Source organism: Hyla sarda, chromosome 9 (genome assembly GCF_029499605.1).
Source record: "Hyla sarda isolate aHylSar1 chromosome 9, aHylSar1.hap1, whole genome shotgun sequence".
In the NCBI taxonomy this organism is placed as follows: Eukaryota; Metazoa; Chordata; class Amphibia; order Anura; family Hylidae; genus Hyla; species Hyla sarda.
Window position 1 is genome coordinate 10304003 of NC_079197.1, and position 20101 is coordinate 10324103.

Below are 20101 nucleotides of genomic sequence, written 5' to 3' on the forward strand. Positions count from 1 at the left end.
TGATGGCTATTTGGTTGTCACCCAGCTTTTCGAGAACCATGTGAGTGTTTCAGGACTCCAGCGATATTGAAAGCCATGTTGGTTGTCACACAGCTTTCCTAGAACCCTGTAGGCTTTTCTGGACTCTATCGATAATGACGGCTATTTGGCTTGTCACACAGCTTTCCTATAACCCTGTAGGCCAGTGGTCTCCAACCTGCGGACCTCCAGATGTTGCAAAATTACAAATCCCATCATCTGTCCGGGAATGCTGGGAGTTGTAGTTTTGCAACATCTGGAGGTCCGCAGGTTGAAGACCACTGCTGTAGGCTTTTCAGGACTCCAGTGATAATGAAAGCCATGCTAGTTGTCCCCCAACTTTCTAGAACCCTGTAGGCTTTTCAGGACTCCAGTGATAATGATGGCCATGTTGGTTGTCACCCAGCTTTCCTAGAACCCTGTAGGCTTTTCAGGACTCCAGCGATAATGACGGCTATTTGGGTTGTCACACAGCTTTCCTATAACCCTGTAGGCTTTTCAGGACTCCAGAGATAATGACAGCCATGCTGGTTGTCACCCAACTTTCTAGAACCCTGTAGGCTTTTCAGGACTACAGTGATAATGATGGCCATGTTGGTTGTCACCCAGCTTTCCTAGAACTCTGTAGGCTTTTCATGTTGGTTGTCACCCAGCTTTCTCGGAAGCGGACAGAAGTAAGTTATCCGATGCATGCAGCGTCTGGTTGGGGGGGGGGGGGGGGCAGGCAGTGTACGGTTGCTGTGCCCACATCCAGTGCATCCATGTCTGAGAGTGCAGGACCCTGTACGCCTCCCCTCCCCTGTCGCCTCCCCTCTCCTCCTCCCTGTGCTGCTGATTCTCCTTCCCTCTGACGTAGGACAGGATTCTCTCCTGTGTCTGCTGGGTGTATGGAGAGGGGCAGACATTGAAGAAGAAAAAAAAAAAACAAGAAAAACAAGTAGGAGGCGGAGGAGAGTATATGGGAGAGATGGAGACAAGAGGGAGGGAGGCAGGAAAACAGAGCGCTGCTGTCTGAACCAGGCCAAAAAATCTTCACCCTTCTCCTTCTCGCCTCTCCTTAGATCCAGGACAATGTTCCAGGCGGATTTCTCCGCAGCCTCATGGTTGCTGCAGGGACAAATCGTCACTCAAAGACCCTTCAAGAGCAAAGTCGACCAGATCCGCAAGACTTCTCTGGACAGGAGAGGCGCCTGAGACTGCAGACAGGTAGGGGGGCTGGGGAGCCAAAAATATCTGGAGGTGCAAGAAGGCTGTCGGCGATGGGTGTCAAAACATGTTGTGCTGTCAATCCATCCGCTGCTCTACCTGTGCCCTTGTTCCTCCTCCCACGCTGTGGCTGCTCTGTGCCCGCTGCTCGTGGCGCCATGCATCTGTACGGTACCGTGAGCAGCATGGCAGAGCGGTAGAGTGACAGCACAGAGTCAGGTGAGACCGAAACGCGTCCTGCCAACATCCACCCACATGTGTTCCCTTCTCTGTCCTTCCACTGGTGACTGCCCTCCTATTAATGGTTAACTTTGTCACCCGCGTGCGTGTGTTTGTATTGCATTCTTCCAGTGCCCGCCTCATGTTTCTCCTCGTCCTGGCAGAGATGGACCCTTCTGGGACACTCTGGCAGTTTCTCCTGCAGTTGTTGGAGGAGCAGAGTCATCGGCACCTCATCTCCTGGACGTCCAACGATGGGGAGTTCAAGCTGCTGGACGCCGAGGAGGTGGCACGGCTATGGGGCCTGCGCAAAAATAAGACCAATATGAATTATGACAAGCTGAGCCGGGCTCTCAGATATTACTACGACAAGGTGAGAGCGCCCCCCTTTAACGCAACCCGCACTGTCCGCTGTGTTTTTTTTAAACAATGTCTGCTTGCAGGAAAAGCTGGGTGGCTACCAGTATGGCCACCATTGCAGCCTTCAGATACATACGTTAGCTCAACTTCTTCCATATCACTACATTGATAGGTGGGTTTGCCGTGCAGATGTCTGGGAAAGCTGTATCATAGAACCCTGCTACAGAACCGAACTTTGGGTTCAGTAGTGGAGGGGGGTAGTTGAGATGTCATTATCGTATAATGCCCCCCGAGCAGTAGTAATTGCTATACTGGTTAGCACCTAACTTTCCTGTACTACAACGGTATGGGTGAATTTTGTAGATCAGTGGTCTCCAAACTGTGGACCTCCAGCAGTTGCGAAACAACAACTCCCAGCATGCTCAGCACAACATCTGGAGGTTCAGTTTGGAGATCACTGACCTAGGCCCTAGGTCTCCAAACTTTGGACCTCCAGCTGTTGTGAAACTACAACTCTCTTATAAGGTGTCTGTAGTTCACTTGTGAGACTGGTAGATGCCACATAGTGATCTGCAAACTTGTTTCGGAGAACAATGGGAGTTGTAGTTGATGTGAGTTGTAGTTTTGCAAAAGCTGGAGGTCCACGGCTTGGAGACCTAGGGTCTAGGTCAGTGGTCTCCAAAATGGACCTCCAGATGTTGCAAAACTACAACTCTCAGCATGCCCGGACAGCCAACGGCTGTCCGGGCTTGCTGGGAGTTGTAGTTTTGCAACATCTAGAGGTCCACCGTTTGGAGACCCAGTTGTGGTTACGTAGTTTTGCAACAGCTGGAGGTCCACAGTTTAGAGACCTGTGGTCTAGATCAGTGGTGTCCAAACTGGACCTCCAGACCTTGCCAAACTACAACTCCCAGCATGCCCGGACAGCCAACTGCTGTCCAGGGTATGTTGGGAGTTGTAGTTTGGCAACATCTAGAGGGCCATCTTTTGGAGACCCAGTTGTAGTTGCGGGTTTTGTAGTTTTGCAACAGCTGGAGGTCCGCAGTTTGGAGACCTAGGGTCTAGGTCAGTGGTCTCCAAACTGCACCGCCAGATCTGGCCAAACTACAACTCCCAGCATGCCCTGACAGCCAAGTGAGTCGTAGACCTGGAGGTCCACCATTTTGGAATTGTCTGAGCCTATTTATTAGGTGTCAGTAGTTTATTGACAGTCTTTACATTGGGTTACTCTTGTGCCACTTTGAGCCAAGGACTGTGGGAACTTGCCGTATAGTGATCTGCGCAACTGTTCCGGAGGACATTGTATAGAATCCATAGGTGACATAAAAATGGAGGGGAAACTGTGGCTACCCTGAATATACCGATTTTATTTCTGGGGTGGGGAGCTATTTGCAGGTTCCTAACAACGTACATCTGATTTTGATGTCCATATTTCCATCTGTCACATGATTTACGTATTTTGTAGCCATGGCATAAATAAGGCCCACCAGGGCTTGGACCCCTATTTTCGAGACCCCCATAGCAGCCGTGGCCCCTATTTGAGTAGATGGCACCTATGGATTGCCATATAAGTACAGCAATGAAGATGTCTGACCCTTTCACCACCCATAATGGCGGTCAGCCATATGTATTTTCATTTAAATTACGGGAAAAATATTTATACTGAAGCAAAACAGGATGTGGGAGTCATGGGCGGTCATTGGCTGGACTAGGAGCACATGTCTTAAAGGCACCGGCCCGCTCTGGAAAACCAGGATAGGGTTAAAGCATTGTGTTGCCCGTAGCAACTAAAAAAACTGTCTATAAATTTCCTAAATGCAGTGGAAATTGCTATGGTTGCTATGGGTAACCTCGCTGACCTGAAGAAGTTGGTCAGTTTCACATTCTGACTGTAATCTGATTTGTTGCTATGGACAACAGCTCTGACTTACAGGATTTGGCCATAGCAACCAATCAGATGACAGCTTTAATTTTCTGACTGTAAGCCAGTTGCTAAGGACAACTTCAAACTGGAGGAGCTGCCCATAGCAACCAATCGGATCACAGCTTTCACTTTCTGACGATAATTTGATTTGTTGCTATGGACAACACCTCTGACTTTTAAAAGTTGTCCGTAACAACCAATCAGATCACAGCTTTTATATTTTATGTTTTTTACTGTAATCTGATTTGTGGCTATTGGCAACTCCTTTACTTTACAGGAGTCGGCCATAGCAACCAATCGAATCACATATTTCATTTTCGGAAAGTAATCAGTTGCTATGGACAACTCCTTTGACCTAAAGGAGCGGGCCACAACAACCAATCAGATCACAGCTTTCATTTTCTGACTGTAATCCAGATGCTATGGACAATTTCAACCTGAAGGAGCTGCTCATAGCAACCAATTGGATCGCACTCTTCTACGAAAAATGTTTGTGCTTCAGGTACTGTACATTTTCGAGATCTCTGCTTGCTGTGAATGGCTGGAAACTTAAAGGGGTACTCTGGTGGAAAACTTTTTTTTTTTTTTTTTTTTTTTAAATCAACTGGTGCCAGAAAGTTAAACAGATTTGTAAATTACTTCTATTAAAAAATCTTAATCCTTCCAGTACTTATTAGCTGCTGAATACTACAGAGGAAATTCTTTTCTTTTTGGAACACAGAGCTCTCTGCTGACATCATGACCACAATGCTCTCTGCTGACATCTCTGTCCATTTTAGGAACTGTCCAGAGCAGCATATGTTTTCTATAGGGATTTTCTCCTACTCTGGACAGTTCTTAAAATGGACAGAGGTGTCAGCAGAGAGCACTGTGCTTGTGCTGTCAGCAGAGAGCTCTGTGTTCCAAAAAGAAAATAATTTCCTCTGTAGTATACAGCAGCTAATAAGTACTGGAAGGATTAAGATTTTTTAATAGAAGTAATTTACAAATCTGTTTAACTTTCTGGCACCAGTTGATTAAAAAAAAAGTTTTCCACCGGAGTACCCCTTTAAGTCTGAAAAACCTGTTTAGACATACACAGCTGTGCTTCTCACAGCTGAGGGTTTGCTATAATCCTATCCTGCCCAGACTGACAGAGTATTGTCTACTTTGGATACCATTGTTCCAAACCCTCAGCTGATAAACTGTCCACATGTTCCCATGCATTGACAGATATTCTATTTTTGCTTTTACAGAACATTATCAAGAAAGTCAGCGGGCAAAAGTTTGTGTACAAGTTTGTGTGTTACCCAGACCCTGGCAGCGGTGAACCCTCCAAGGAAGACGCCAAGTGTAGGGACTCTGTGAATGAACTGACCCAGACCCCAAAACCTGGAGATAGCTCCCCCTTTGTCCCCAAGATGGTGAGGAGCAGCTCCAAGACGAGTCGCAATGAATACATGCGCTCTGGTCTCTACTCCACATTCACCATCCAGTCGCTACAAGCTCCACCCAGTGCGCAGCCCAAGGCTAACAAGCCGGACATCTTGCCTCCAGCTGAAGCTCCTTCAATACCAGAGGCCAAAGGTCCAAGCATCAGCATCCCGTCATACGAGGCTGTGGAGCAGGATGATGGAGATCTCTCCTTAGAAGTCAACATCCATAGCTCCAAGGAACTGCAGCTCCATGTAATGTCCATAGAGGGTGGTAGATAGCAGGGGTAACAAGAAGGAAAGCTGGCCTAATAGGAAAAGTAGGACTGGGCCCACCACCCCATTTTAGGCAACCTCCCAGGGCAGGATAAGTGAGCTTGACTATCGATAATGGATAACGCCACGCTTGCCATTCCCTATGGTTCCCCAACCTGTGGCTCTCCAGCTGTGACACATGATGGGAGTTGTTGTTTTTCAGCAGCTTGAAAGCCACAAGTTGAAGAACTCTGCATTACTCATGAAGACATCATGCTGGTCCAGATGGGCACTGGAGATGGGGCCAAGCCTTCACAATGAGGCCCTTTCTCTAGAGGCACAAATTGAAGCTCCTGGGCCCGAATGCAAAGTCTATTGAGCTATTATACTTTATTATACTGGATGCACTATATGGGGTAAAAGGGCCCCCTCTGGGCCCCAGTGGGACCACAACCACTGCACCCACTATAGTAACATCCTGACTTTCCTCCATGGACCCTATAGCAACCATGAATACTACCAATATAGAGCATTTGTCCTGGTTTCTAAGTACTGTTGACCCTACACAGGCCATTTTGCCCCATCGGTCTTTCACTAACCTGAAATATTAAGGACAATCGTTTTATAGAATTTACAGAACTTATGAAGCTCATCTAGTTGTGTCATGACATATTTTTTTTTATCTCTTAGGTCACAGTTGATCCACCAACTCCTGACATTAAGGTGGAGGACCCCCTTGAAGAAGCCTCGGCAGATATTGAGGACCTCTCGGAACCTCAGGTCTTTCTTGCTTCTCTACCGGATTTGAAGACCCCGACTTCTGATCAGCCACTTACCCAGGAGATTTTGGTAGTCATTAACTCACCCAAAAAGGAGGAGGAGGAGGAGGTAAAGGGAAACACGGATTCTCAGGAGGAGGAGGAGGAGGTTAAGAACGAGGAGACGTCTGCTCCAGTGTCATCTTCTGAAGGAGGACAGCCCCTAAAAGGGAAAAAGCCAAAGGACTTGGAAATTCCATTTTCTTCTGTGATAGGGTCAGAGAAGATGAACACTGCTGTCAATTCCTTGCTGGCTCCTGGAAGTGCATCTTCTGTCATCACTTCTCATTCTCTGGTAAGGAGGTACCCGAAAAAAGATAATCAAGAAGGTGTAATCGGAGGGGTCTATGAGTTAAAGGGGAAACTATTTTATTTTTTTTTTCAAATCAACTGGTGCCAGAAAGATAAACAGATTTGTAAATCACTTCTATTTAAAAATCTTAATCCTTCCAGTACTTATGAGCTGCTGTGTGCTCCAGAGGAAGTTGGGTTGTTGTTTCCTGTCTGACCACAGTGCTCTCTGCTGACACCTATGTCCGTGTCAGGAACTGTCCAGAGCAGGAGATGTTTGCTATAGGGATTTGCTCCTACTCTGGACAAGTTCCTAACACAGAGAGAGGTTTCAGCAGAGAGCACTGTGGTCAGACTGGAAAGAACTACACAACTTCCTGTGGAGCATACAGCAGCTTATAAGTACTGGAGGGATTAAGATTTTTTAATAGAAATCAATTACAAATCTGTTTATCTTTCTGGAACCAGTTGATTTGAACAAAAAAAAAAAATTTTTTTCCACCGGAGTACCTCTTTAAGACACTATGTGCTCCTTGATTCCCCAAATCACTAAAATTATTCACAGCCTGTATTATACTCCAGAGCTGTATTGATAATTCTGCTGGCTTCAGAGGTGAATCTCGTAACATACTCTTATTGTTTAGGTCATTTTCGCATTGGGATGTGTCCTTACCCCAGGTATTGTACGAACATCCGATATAGGGAAAACTATCTATGCACCCTAAATCTGTCTTATAGGAGTTCAGCCGAGTTCACAGGGGAATGTCTGTCAGCTATGGAGCATAATACAATATAATAAAAATAATATAAAATACGTTATTTAGTTGGTGTTGGATTGTGCACAATTGATTCTTTTTATTTTGTGAAGATTGCAACAGGGGCAAGGAGTCTACATTTAAAGGGGTACTCCGGTCCTGAGACATCTTATCCCCTATCCAAAGGATAGGGGATAAGATGTCTCACCGCGGGGGTCCCGCCGCTGGGGACCCCTGCAATCTGGTATTCGCCACTCACCTGTTTGAGCTGCACGCCGCGGTGCCAGCTCACAAACAGCCGGGTTGCGACCACGGGGCCGGAGTATCTTGACGTCAAGACTCCGCCCCGTGTGACATCACCCCCCGCCCCCCGCTATGCAAGTCTGTGGGAGGTGGCGTGACGGGGCAGGAGTATCGTGACGTCATGACTCTGCCTACGTGTGACGTCACCCCCCCCGCTATGCAAGTCTATGGGAGGGGGCGTGACGGGGCCGGAGTATCGTGACTTCACAACTCCGCCTCCGTGTGACGTCAACCCCCGCTATGCAAGTCTATGGGAGGGGGTGTGATGGCCGCCACGCCCCCTCCCATAGACTTGCATAGCAGGGGCGGAGGGTGACATCACATGGAGGCGGATTCATGACATCACGATACTCCGGGCCCCATCACGCACCCTCCCGTAGACTTGCATAGCGGGGGGGTGACATCACACGGGGGGCCTGTACTCCGGCCCCGAGGTCGCCACCGGCTGTTTGTGAGCTGGCACTGCGGCGTGCAGCTCAAACAGGCAGGTGGCGAATACAAGATTGCAGGGGTCCCCAGCGGCAGGACCCCTGCGGTGAGACATCTTATCCCCTATCCTTTGGATAGGAGATAAGATGTCTCAGGACCGGAGTACCCCTTTAATGGTGTAGGCATATTGTATATAATATTGTATATAGTTCATTAATATATTATGGTTATTATAGAGAAAAAACAACACTTTTAAAATATTGTATATGTTTTGTTTGTGTGGAAGAATGAGCGTGTATTGACCATGTATTGTAGGGAGGCGCTATCAGACAGTCAGTGCATGCACTTCAGTAGTACAGGTGTAAATGTCCATTCAGATTGGTCAGATCTTTCAGCCATTGACATGTTTAGCAGATCTGGACTGTCCGTAGCATTGTGTGTTGAGTCTGGTTTCAAGTTACAATGGTCCAGAAAAGACCATTGTATGTTGAAACTATTGTATATTGAGGCCATTGTAAGTTGAGGGATCACCGTATAAGGAGACTCCACGCCATCCACAGGACTCTTCTGTCCCGTGTTCTCGATAAATAAATCTGATCTGTTATAGAATTCCCATCTTGTCATGAATACTCATACACAGCAGCTGAGATCTCAGCCCAGTGGGAACAGAAAAACACTGGCTACATCTCATGCATCAATCTGTAGACAAAACACGCTGATGTACCGCTTAAGATACAGCGGCCGGATTGTGCGCCGTTCTTTCTATATGTATTTACCGATGGTGCTCAGTCATTTATATTTAATGACCCTCCTGATCTCTTTTTCAGACACCTCTACTGCTCACCCCAAGCTCTCTCCCCCCTTCTATTCACTTCTGGAGTACGCTCAGCCCCATCGCTCCTCGAAGTCCTGCAAAGTTGTCCTTCCAGGTAAGGTTTGCTGTTGTACTTGTGTCATATGCATATTGTTTGTTTGAAATGGAGCAGATAGATTGTACACAAGGAAATGTAGACCTGAGTGTATCCTATATGGCTGAAGTACTGACCTTTAAAGGGGTACTCCGCCCCTAGACATCTTATCCCCTATCCAAAGGATAGGGGATAAGATGTCTGATCGCAGGGGTCCCGCCGCAGGAGCCCCCCGCGATCTCGGCTGCTGCACCCCAGACATTCCGTGCACGGAGCAAACTTCGCTCCATGCCGAATGACTGGCGATGTGGGCCGGACGCTCGTGACATCATGGTCACGCCTCCTCAATGCAAGTCTTGGATAGGGGATAAGATGTCTAGGGGCAGAGTACCCCTTTCCCAAGGCCAAGCGGTTTGATAACCCATTTCTCAATGTTTTGGGGATGGTAAACCCACATGATCAGTCAGGATCACTAGGGTTTGTCTTCATTACAAAAATTGTGATGTGTTGTTTTGTTATCCTTCCATAAGATCTAGAAGTGGTGGCCATTTTGTTCCATTACCCTCCCAACCACCAGCCCCTACTTCAATGGGACCACCAGATGATAAACCCTAGATGTTTGTGTCTCAGCCAAGACAAACCTCAAAGCCCAGATGGGCTTTACTAAGCTTCGGTGAGAGATTGGCCCTGGAACTTTCCAGGGCCTAAAGGTTTTGAAGGTTAGGAAACATCTTGGGATCATCTTTTAAAAAAAAGATTACTAAGTTTCAAATACGTAGTTTATAGTCATAAGATTAGTAGACATCTCTTTATGGCCCATCTCCCATGAAACTTTTAAATCGCTCCTATTTTTCTTTTCATTCTAGTTCCCATCAAATGGAAGCAACCAGATCCACATACCAACCCTCAGTGTCGATGGACTATCCACCCCTGTTGTCCTCTCGCCTGGACCTCAGAAGCCATAAGGAATCCACAGAGCTGTGATCTCAAACTACTTCATAAGAACACAATATCTTGTCTTTTCACAAGATTATCCTCGTGCGGCTCTTGCCTGTTGACAGATGTATATTTTTGTGTTGTGTTATCTCAATGGACGCAGCCTGCATCTTGTTTAGGGTTGTTCCTTGGCTGTAAACAAGAAGACCCACCAGGGACATCCAGATGACACCCAGTCTGGTGTGCAGCCCACAAGGCAGTAGACATTGTTCCATGCTTGGTGGATGGTTACCAAGTGATGTGTGGATTACTAGAAGAACATCCATTGCCACCCTCTCTTCATGAAGATAAGCCTCCTCATAATCCTCTAAAGGGTGTCACCACCAAATCCACGGTGGGCATCTATGATGGAGAGCTATAAAGACACTCACAAGCTCAGTCATGTTTGCAGTATGGAAAAGAAGACTCGTAAGGTCCTTCTACGGTGAGAATGGCTCCTTGGTTCTGAATGAAAAATGAATGTTACCAAATCCATGGTTACCGAAATATCTGCCTACATGTCTCGCTAGAGGTTGCCTGGTCAACCGGGTGTCATTTTCATAGCTATGTTCTTAAAATCGGCAATCAACTTGCAGCCTCCAACTCGGCAACATTTCCGAATGTATGGTCTTCACATTTTACTGTGTGAATAACTTTTTGAAAATTTGTTATTTTCATACTTGTGAGAACTTAATTCTATATGGGGATAGGGGAGGTCATCAATATGTAGACCAAACTTCTGAAAACGGCAAGACAAAGAATGGCAATGATCTGGAGAACATCCAGCTGGTCACGATGAGGAGAAAATAAGGTCCTGCTACATTAAAGATGGCTGCCACCCCAAATTCAGAAGACTCCTAGATATTTGAGTAAAATATAGTTCCCACGAAGATGCATCCACTTTCTCCAAAATGCCTGGGAATCTTTTGGATAGCACTTAGCACGGACGATCTGCTGGCACTTTCTTGTGCATTATTGCTAAGAAGTCGCACAGACGCCGCAGATCTCTTTATTTCGCTAGTGCGAAAATCTTTCTTCTATTGATACTGAGATTCTAGGACACACAGTCTCTCACACCTTTATCACGTTGTCTCCTCACCTCCTTCTCGAGCAGCAGAAAGTTCAGCCACCGATGAAGATAGGACTATATTTAGACTTTGTGTTGCTAGCCTTTTTTTGGATTCCTTTTCTTGTTTTTCCGTTAATGTTTTGTTGATCTGGATCCTGTTTTTATGGTGTCCTCCGTCCTTTCCAGGTGACGTGGATAACTGATGCATGTGTCGTAGAATGGTGATGGACAACCAACCCATCGGAAAACCAAAGGGGTCAGGAATCTTAGTTGAAAGTTTTTTATGAGTGGGGGGAAGGGGGCTGTGATTGTCCGAGGTGAAATCATAAATGCACCTCATTTTATGCCCCCCTCCCCCGAGGTTAGTCATTTCTGTGCTAGAACATGGCTTTTAGATATTCCTTAATTCTTGAGGCAAATGATTTTATTATTTCTTGGTTAGTAGAAAGCAGCTGCTTCACTACCCGCCCCTCATGGACGCCATCATTTCCCCTCTAATCCCCTCATCTGAGGATATCTGATCCCTATGTCGTATTATATCTTTGGGACAGCTCCTTCTTTTATCTTGGATCATCTCTACAGTCAAATGTCCTTTTTTTTGTTATCCGCATAGATTCTTATTCATCATCCATTTTTTTCTGATCTTATCATATTTGATGTATATCATTCTCTAGATTATCTAATTCTACAACCATATTTCTAGATTTCTACGTCACTATGTTCTCTAATTCATCATCCAAACTTCTAGCTCTATATCTCTAAAATGGATCGGTTGTCATCCACCTTTTTAAATTATTCATCTATATCTCTAGATTTTGTAATTCATCATCCATATCTGAAGATCCAGCATCCATATCTTTCTGTTCTCAGTCATCAACCACATCTATAGTTCCATCATCTATCACTCTGTATTCTTGGTCATCATCCTTAATTCCAGATCCATCATCTATCATTCTGTATTCTTTATCATCATCCTAAATTCCAGATCCACCATCTATCACTCTGTATTCTTCGTCATCATCCTTAATTCTAGATCCATCATCTATCATTCTGTATTCTTTATCATCATCCTAAATTCCAGATCCATCATATATCACTCTGTATTCTTGGTCATCATCCTTAATTCCAGATCCATCATCAATCACTCTGTTTACTTGGTCATCAGCCTTAATTCTAGATCCACCATCTATCACTCAGTATTCTTGGTCATCATCCTTAATTCTAGATCCATCATCTATCACTCTGTATTCTTTATCATCAGCCTTAATTCTAGATCCACCATCTATCACTCTGTATTCTTGGTCATCATCCTTAATTCTAGATCCATCATCTATCACTCTGTATTGTATTCTTTATCATCATACTTAATTCTAGATCCTTCATCTATCACTCTGTATTCTTTATCATCATTCTTAATTCTAGATCCATCATCTATCACTCCGTATTCTTTATCATCAGCCTTAATTCTAGATCCATCATCAATCACTCTGTATTCTTGGTCATCATCCTTAATTCTAGATCCATCATCAATCACTCTGTATTCTTTATCATATCCTTAATTCTAGATCCTTCGTCTATCACTCTGTATTCTTTATCATCATCCTTAATTCTAGATCCATCATCTATTACTCTGTATTCTTTATCATCATCCTTTATTTTAGATCCTTCATCTATCACTCTGTATTCTTTATCATCATCCTTAATTCTAGATCCATCACTCTCTCTGTATTCTTTATCATCATCCTTAATTCTAGATCCTTCATCTATCATTCTGTATTCTTGGTCTTCATCCTCAAGTCTAGATCCATCATCCATATCTGTAGATCGTCTCAATCCCCCTTTACCCCCCATGTCTAGAACCTTTTAGGAATCCCTTTGGTGGTTTGCTGCTTTCTTATACTTTCACTGTATATAATCTGATGTTGGTTTTGTGTTCCCCCCCTCTTGATAACCAGTCATGGAACAGTCTGTATCTCACATTCCCTTCTTGGTGGTCAGGTTCCACCTATTCCAAAGAACTACTCAGGAATGTTCCACAGATGCCAGACAGAGGGGGAGCCCAGTGACACCCCCTAAACATAAGACATTTCAGGGTAACACATTTTTTTTTATTAAGGAGGGGTATGTGGTCCCTGCGGCTCTCCCTCACCTTTCCTAAGGCCTTTCTTTACTTACCACAGGGGCGTCTTGTCCTTGAAAGGGCTTCTGGGAAAAAGGAACACCCATTTTCCTACGCAGTCTGACACCGTATGTGCAGAGTTCACACCGGGTCACGGGCTGCGTCCTCTAGCGGTTTTGCCGGCTGAATTCTGATGTAAAACTTTGCCTTTGCTGCTGAAAATTCCAAGCACAACACCGTCCGTGTGCTTTTACGTTTTGTTTTCGCGTAACCTTTTTATTGTCTGCACAGAGGTTATAGAGACGTGCAATGTACTTGGTGCAGGGGAGGGAGTCCCCTTCTTTATTGAAATGACAGTGTGTGGGATTCCTCTAAGGTTGTGTTCACATGGTCAGGTTTTTACTTGCAGTTATTGAATACAGAGTCTGGAACGAATCATAAATATGTTCATGGTTTTGCGCTCTTTAATTGCACTTAGCGGGGCGCGGCCGTGACATCACGAGCCTCCGGCACTGCACCCGACACTCTAAACAAATGCCGGATACAGCAGGGAAATCGCGGGTCCTTTGGATAGAGGATAAGAAGTCTAGGGGCGGAGTACCCCTTGCCCCTAGACATCTTATCCTCTATCCAAAGGACCCGCGATTTCCCTGCTGTATCCAGCATTTGTTTAGAGTGTCGGGTGCAGTGCCGGAGACTCGTGACATCACGGCCACGCCCCGCTTGTGACATCTCGGCCACACTCCCTCAATGCAAGTCTGTGGGAGGTGGTGTGACGACCATCACGCATCCTCCCATAGACTTGCATTGAGGGGGCGTGGCCGTGACGTCACGAGCGGGGCGTGGCCGTGATGTCACGAGCCTCTGGTCCATATTGCCAGTCCTCCAGCACGGTGTGACGTTCGCTCCATGCACCTAATGTCTGGGGTGCCACAGCCGAGATCGCGGGGGTGCCCAGCGGCGGGACCGCCGCGATTAGACATCTTATCCCCTATTCAAAGGATAGGGGATAAGATGTCTAGGGGTGGAGTACCTCTTTAAAAACCTGAGCTTGTGAACACACACTTATTTAAAAACACTTGGGCGGGTTTTATTTTCAACCTGTCCCCTTTAATTTTATTGGTCATTATTTAACCCCTCCCTTAATGGATGGCCTCCCTTAATGGATGGTCCAGGGTTAAGGAAAAAAAAAATAGCTTCAGTCTCCTGAAACAGCTCCTCTATTGGCCATTTTGGGTACTGCAGTCTAGTCTTTTTTTTTCTTTGTTTGAACAGAGATGAGCTGCAATACCAGTCACAGCCCAAGAACAAGAGTGGCGCTGTTTCTGGAAATGAGCTCCTATGATGAGATTTATATATATATATATATTAGTAATTTTTGAAAAACAAAAACAAACAAAAACAATGCAAGTTTTATAAGTGTGCCAAATTTAGTTTACAAAGAAAAAATGTGTGCAAAAAAAAAGAAAACTGCACAAGTGCACCCACTTTAACAGGATATGCGCTATGTTGGTCCGCTAGCAGCTGAAGGGTTATTTTTTATGGCTATGTTTTGTATGGAGAGAGTTAAATGTGTTTTTATAAGAATTTATGGCGACAGGGAGATGGTCAAATCCCAACTTTGTGACCACTGCGAAGCAAAAAAATCTGACATGGTCTGTAAAGGGTTAAATTATTGGGTAATTTGTGCTCTCTAAGAGATTGGGTGGGTGTATGCTGCGCTTGGCGTCATGCTGAAAAGGACAGATGGGTGGAGCATGTGTGTCCGCTTCATACAGCCAATCAGCCTGGCCAAGAATGGTCCCAGTGATGCTGATTGGCTGGGAGCTGCACATGCTCACAATGCTCCGACTAAGAGTCCTGTCCAGCTGGATGCCATAAAGTGGGGCGAGCTCTTAGCGCCCAGTAATTTAATCCATTATGGGTTTTAATGGTATATGCACAAGTGAAAGGACAAAACGGGTCAAAACGGGGACAAGGGGCGAGGGGGGATGTACAGAATTGTCAAGTCACAGTGGATGACCCCCTCCTATATGTAATGCCTCATTGTTACAGATGTACAATCCGCCTGGTGCTGTGTGACGTTTGACTAATACAACAGTGCGGGGGTCCTGGTGGCAGGAGGGGGGGGGGTGCCCCCTTGCCACCTAATTGGACACCAGTACTATAAATGGCTAGGGGTATAAGGGGCGAGGGGGATGTACTGAATTGTCAAGTCACAGTGGATGACCCCCTCCTATATGTAATGCCTCATTGTTACAGATGTACAATCCGCCTGGTGCTGTGTGACGTTTGACTAATACAACAGTGCGGGGGTCCTGGTGGCAGGAGGGGGGGGGGGGTGTTGCCCTCTTGCCACCTAATTGGACACCAGTACTATAAATGGCTAGGGGTATAAGGGGTCCCTGGTACACATTTTACAATGGGGCCCAACTCCTGCCATTGCTGCTAACTCCAGCATCAAGCTAGCTCTATGCAGACATCACATGTATTACAGAGCACCGTTATATTATATATTATATTTATGATACAATCTGATTATTATGGATCCTATAGGGACGCTAATCTCAGAGGTGTAGATGCATTACACAGAGGTGCGTTTTAACTTAAAAAAAATAGCAGGGAACGAGGAATTCTGATGAGAAGGAAGGAATCAGGTGTAAAGTATGGTGAATTCTGCGGGCAGACTTCATAGACGCTAGGCTATTTTTATACAGTCATTCCTTAGGATAATACTCATTATTATGGGTTTATAGTCCCCCACCCTTTTAAGACTGCCCGCACCCTATGATGAGGGTAGGGGTCGCTACTATTACAATGTACCAAAATGTGTGAATGTGTATGTTAGGTTTGTGGTTGGGTGAGAGTCTTTTTATGTCACATGTCACTTTTTTGCATGAACTGTTGAGGTCTTGTCCAAATCTTTCAATGCTTATGCTGAACAGGAACCTTATCGATGGCGCCATTGACATAGCAGCTGTTAGCCGGGGGGTGGTGGTTGGGGTCATAGCATTCTATGTCATATCTAGGGCGCTTTGAGCCAGTTGCTGCTTTGCCAGTGTGGAGGCCTGCTTTGTATATGGTTTTGGTTATTTCTATAGGGTTGGATGGCCATGTACCCAAGTCAAAATGGCGTATGCTTTGCAACCAGTTATGAGCTTCTGTGGCAACTATGGGTCCTAAAAGTGAGAGTGCCCAGTTAGGATTGGTTCTGGGTAGTGTAAACCTTTATGGGCACTATGTTGGCAAACAGTACAAGGGTGGGCAGACGGCCCAGTGCACGGACCACAGACGGCACCATTTCATTCCGGAATGCTGGATATCTGGCTGACATATCGCGGGCCTTCTTATGTACAGTTGTTCGTATGTTTTCATTCTGCTTTGTGTTCAGATTGGCTCGCAGTGCTGGCCAGTTGGTTAAAAGCCATATAAACACCCAGCGTCCATGAGGTCATAGGTTTTATGTTTGGTGGTTCAGGAAAAAATCTTTCCCCCAACTCAATTGACCTAGATCCGCCAAATTTTTCTGTGAATCAGTGTCAGATGGGCCATGAAGACTTAAGTTCCTTTAAGCTCCTAAACATAGGAAGGTGGAAGCATTTAAAGGTGGAGGAATAAGTTTTTTACATTAAAATCCTTTGAGTCTAGAATCTACCAGCAAACCTTTGATCTAGGCGGGAAAATAATTTAAAAAAAAACTGCACGCCTGGCCATGTTACACGTAGAAGAAGGTATCTAAAATAGTTCATGGGTATGGATCCTTGTATCATGGCTGAATCACATATTAAGAAGTATAGAGTTGTTCCCTGTTAAGTTTTTCGGTCAATATATATCTGAAGGCTCAAAAAGTCCAAACCATGCCTGGGCTGAAGCCAAGTCATTCAGAAGTTGGTAAGAAGTAGAAGGGTGCATGGCAGTGGGGTCTATCCTCTTGCTGGTTCATATTTCCTACCATACAGGACATAAAAGGCTACTTTACCCCCATCTCATTTTGGATAAGTTATGATCCTTTGGATGGTCATTCTATGATGTTTGCTAACGTTACAGTGCCTAAGGAGAGGAGGTGTACCCAATTATTCCCTAGCGTCCAAAAACAAGACCTATGGCAATGGGATCCATCCTTTTGCTATTTCATATCCCCATCCCTCCAGAAAATGAAGGGCCCATTGCTTGTTGCCCCATTCTTTAGTAAAATAGGTTAGGATAACCCTTCTGTTATGTTTGCTAACACTATTGCGCCCATTGAATGTGCAGTTGTACCCACATATCACTGGAGATCCAAAAGGGCCATATCATGCCAGGGCTAGACTAGAGTAAGTGTGTTTGGAAATTGATGTAAAGTCTAAGGGCCCATGGCAATTGAGTACACCCTCTTGTAGGATAAGTTAGGATAACTCTGGCTGGTACGTCTGCCCTGTTGGCTAACACTAGAGTGGCCATGAAGATGGTGGTACCATGCTTAGGTTCATTTCACCCATTGGCAACTAACTTGAGCTGGAGCCGACCTCTCCATGGGCTCCATAGCAGCTGTGGGTTAATCCTTGCTGAAACCAAACTTTTTGAGTTGCTTTGTATTGACGCCTGGCCGCTCCTGGATTGGTGTGATTGGCTCCACAGTACCTTGTCTACTCCTGATCCTCAGATAGTTGGAACCCCAAAGGCCCACTGGAGCAACAGGTCAGAGCTATCTATGAGATGTTCTTCAGATGCTTCTTTTGAATTTCGACCTTATTGTACAAATTCTTAAGACAATCCTTATTGCATATATGGAGGGTCAATGCCGATACCTTCAAAATGTAGAAATGCTGCTCTCCCGATGTTGTGCTCTGTTACATAATACTTATTATAATGCTGTATCTGCGGGTCAATTTATTGATGCTCGGCCCCGCTGAGATGACCCACAACAGAATTTTTTTTTTTCATGAATTTAGCTGCTGTGAAATTTTTAGGGTTTGGGATTCGGGGGAGGGGAGGGGTGATGAATGTGCTTTGTCTGCAGGTCAACAGTTTCCTCCCAGCTGTCTGGTGGCCATTTTTGTACTCTTCGTGTGCCAAAAAGTATGGAGTCTATCTATAGGCGGTTTTTCCGTAGTTCTAGGTTGGTTAGAAATTTCATGCAAGATTTTAGTATTTTTCTGATTTGTTCAGGTGACAAATTCAAGTCTTATGCAATATTTTTGTGACGTGATTTCTGGATGTGCTCTGTGGAGTAAGCCGCTATAAAGGGAATTTATTACTAAATACGCTTAAGTCTCTGACCTTTCTTCAGAGGACTTAAGTGATCATGTTTGTTAGGAAATATATTTATGATTTAAACAGGAAAAATTATGTCGACAATGACTTGCTTTTGCTGAAAATGTATTCTCATACAGATATATTTTATTTATTACCAGTTCTCCGAACTGATGGGAAAAAGCAACAATATTTATTAAATCTGAGAGATGGAAAACTGTGGATATGGACATAGACAATGTACACACACACACACACACAACCGGCCCCCTCCAATCACTAAACACACAGCCGGCCCCCTCCAATCACCACACACAGCCGACCCCTCCAATCACTAAACACACAGCCGGCCCCCTCCAATCACCACACACAGCCGACCCCTCCAATCACTATACATACAACCGGCCCCTCCAATCACTATACACACAGCCGGCCCCCTCCAATCACCACACACAGCCAGCCCCTCCAGTCAATATACACACAACCGTCCCCCTCAAGTCACTACACACACAGCCCGTCCCCTTCAGTCACCACACACAACCGTCCTCCTCCAGTCACTACACACAGCTCATCACCTCCAGTCACTACACAAACAGCCCGTCCCCTACAGTCACCACACACACAGCCCGTCCCCTCCAGTCACTATATACACAGCCCGTCCCCTCCAGTCATTACACAAACAGCCCGTCCCCCTACAGTCACCACACACACAGCCCGTCCCCTCCAGTCACTATATACACAGCCCGTCCCCTCCAGTCACTATACACACACAGCCCGTCCCCTCCAGTCACTATATACACAGCCCGTCCCCTCCAGTCACTATATACACAGCCCGTCCCCTCCAGTCACTATATACACAGCCCATCCCCCTTCAGTCACCACACACAACTGTCCCCCTCTAGTCACTACACACATCCCGTCCCCTCAAGTCACTACACACACAGCCCGTCCCCCTCCAGTCACCACACACAGCCCGTCACCTCCAGTCACTACATACACAGCCCGTCCCCTCCAATCACTATACACACAGCCCGTCCCCTCCAGTCACTATGCACACAGTCCGTCCCCTCCAATCACTATACACACAGCCCGTCCCCTCCAGTCACTATATACACAGCCCGTCCCCTCCAGTCACTATATACACAGCCTGTCCCCCTCCAGTCACTATACACACAGCCCGTCCCCTCCAGTCACTATATACACATTCCGTCCCCTCCAGTCACTATATACACAGCCCGTCCCCTCCAGTCACTATATACACAGCCCGTCCCCTCCAGTCCCTATACACAGCCGTCCCCTCCAGTCACTATATACACAGCCCGTCCACTCCAGTCACTATATACACAGCCCGTCCCCTCCAGTCACTATACACAGCCCGTCCCCTCCAGTCACTATATACACAGCCCGTCCCCTCCACTCACTATATACACAGCCCGTCCCCTCCAGTCACTATACACAGCCCGTCCCCTCCAGTCATTATATACACAGCCTGTCCCCTCCAGTCACTATATACACAGCCCGTCCCCTCCAGTCACTATATACACAGCCCGTCCCCTCCAGTCACTCTGTACACAGCCCGTCCCCTCCAGTCACTATATGCACAGCCCGTCCCCTCCAGTTACTATATACACAGCCCGTCCCCTCCAGTCACTATATACACAGCCCGTCCCCTCCAGTCACTATATGCACAGCCCGTCCCCTCCAGTTACTATATACACAGCCCGTCCCCTCCAGTCACTATATACACAGCCCGTCCCCTCCACTCACTATATACACAGCCCGTCCCCTCCAGTCACTATACACAGCCC

At 46.0% G+C, this 20101-nt stretch overlaps 1 protein-coding gene across 1 annotated transcript; it reads left to right on the plus strand.

Annotated features, from left to right (window-relative positions):
• The first annotated feature begins 724 nt into the window (after window positions 1–724).
• ELK1 (ETS transcription factor ELK1) lies at window positions 725–13566 on the plus strand. The gene is made up of 6 exons (XM_056539674.1): window positions 725–1224; window positions 1608–1816; window positions 4963–5394; window positions 6085–6507; window positions 8818–8919; window positions 9765–13566. Exons 1-6 carry the CDS (start codon window positions 1119–1121, stop codon window positions 9861–9863), a joined length of 1371 nt encoding a protein of 456 aa, XP_056395649.1. The 5' UTR covers window positions 725–1118; the 3' UTR covers window positions 9864–13566.
• Window positions 13567–20101: the final 6535 nt, after the last annotated feature.

Coding starts and splice junctions, on each gene's coding strand:
- ELK1 (XM_056539674.1), top strand. CDS start 1,119: ATGGTTGCTGCAGGGACAAATCGTCACTCAAAGACCCTTCAAGAGCAA. Junction 6,508..8,817: donor TCATCACTTCTCATTCTCTG/GTAAGGAGGTAC, acceptor TCTCTTTTTCAG/ACACCTCTACTGCTCACCCC. Junction 8,920..9,764: donor CTGCAAAGTTGTCCTTCCAG/GTAAGGTTTGCT, acceptor TTTTCATTCTAG/TTCCCATCAAATGGAAGCAA.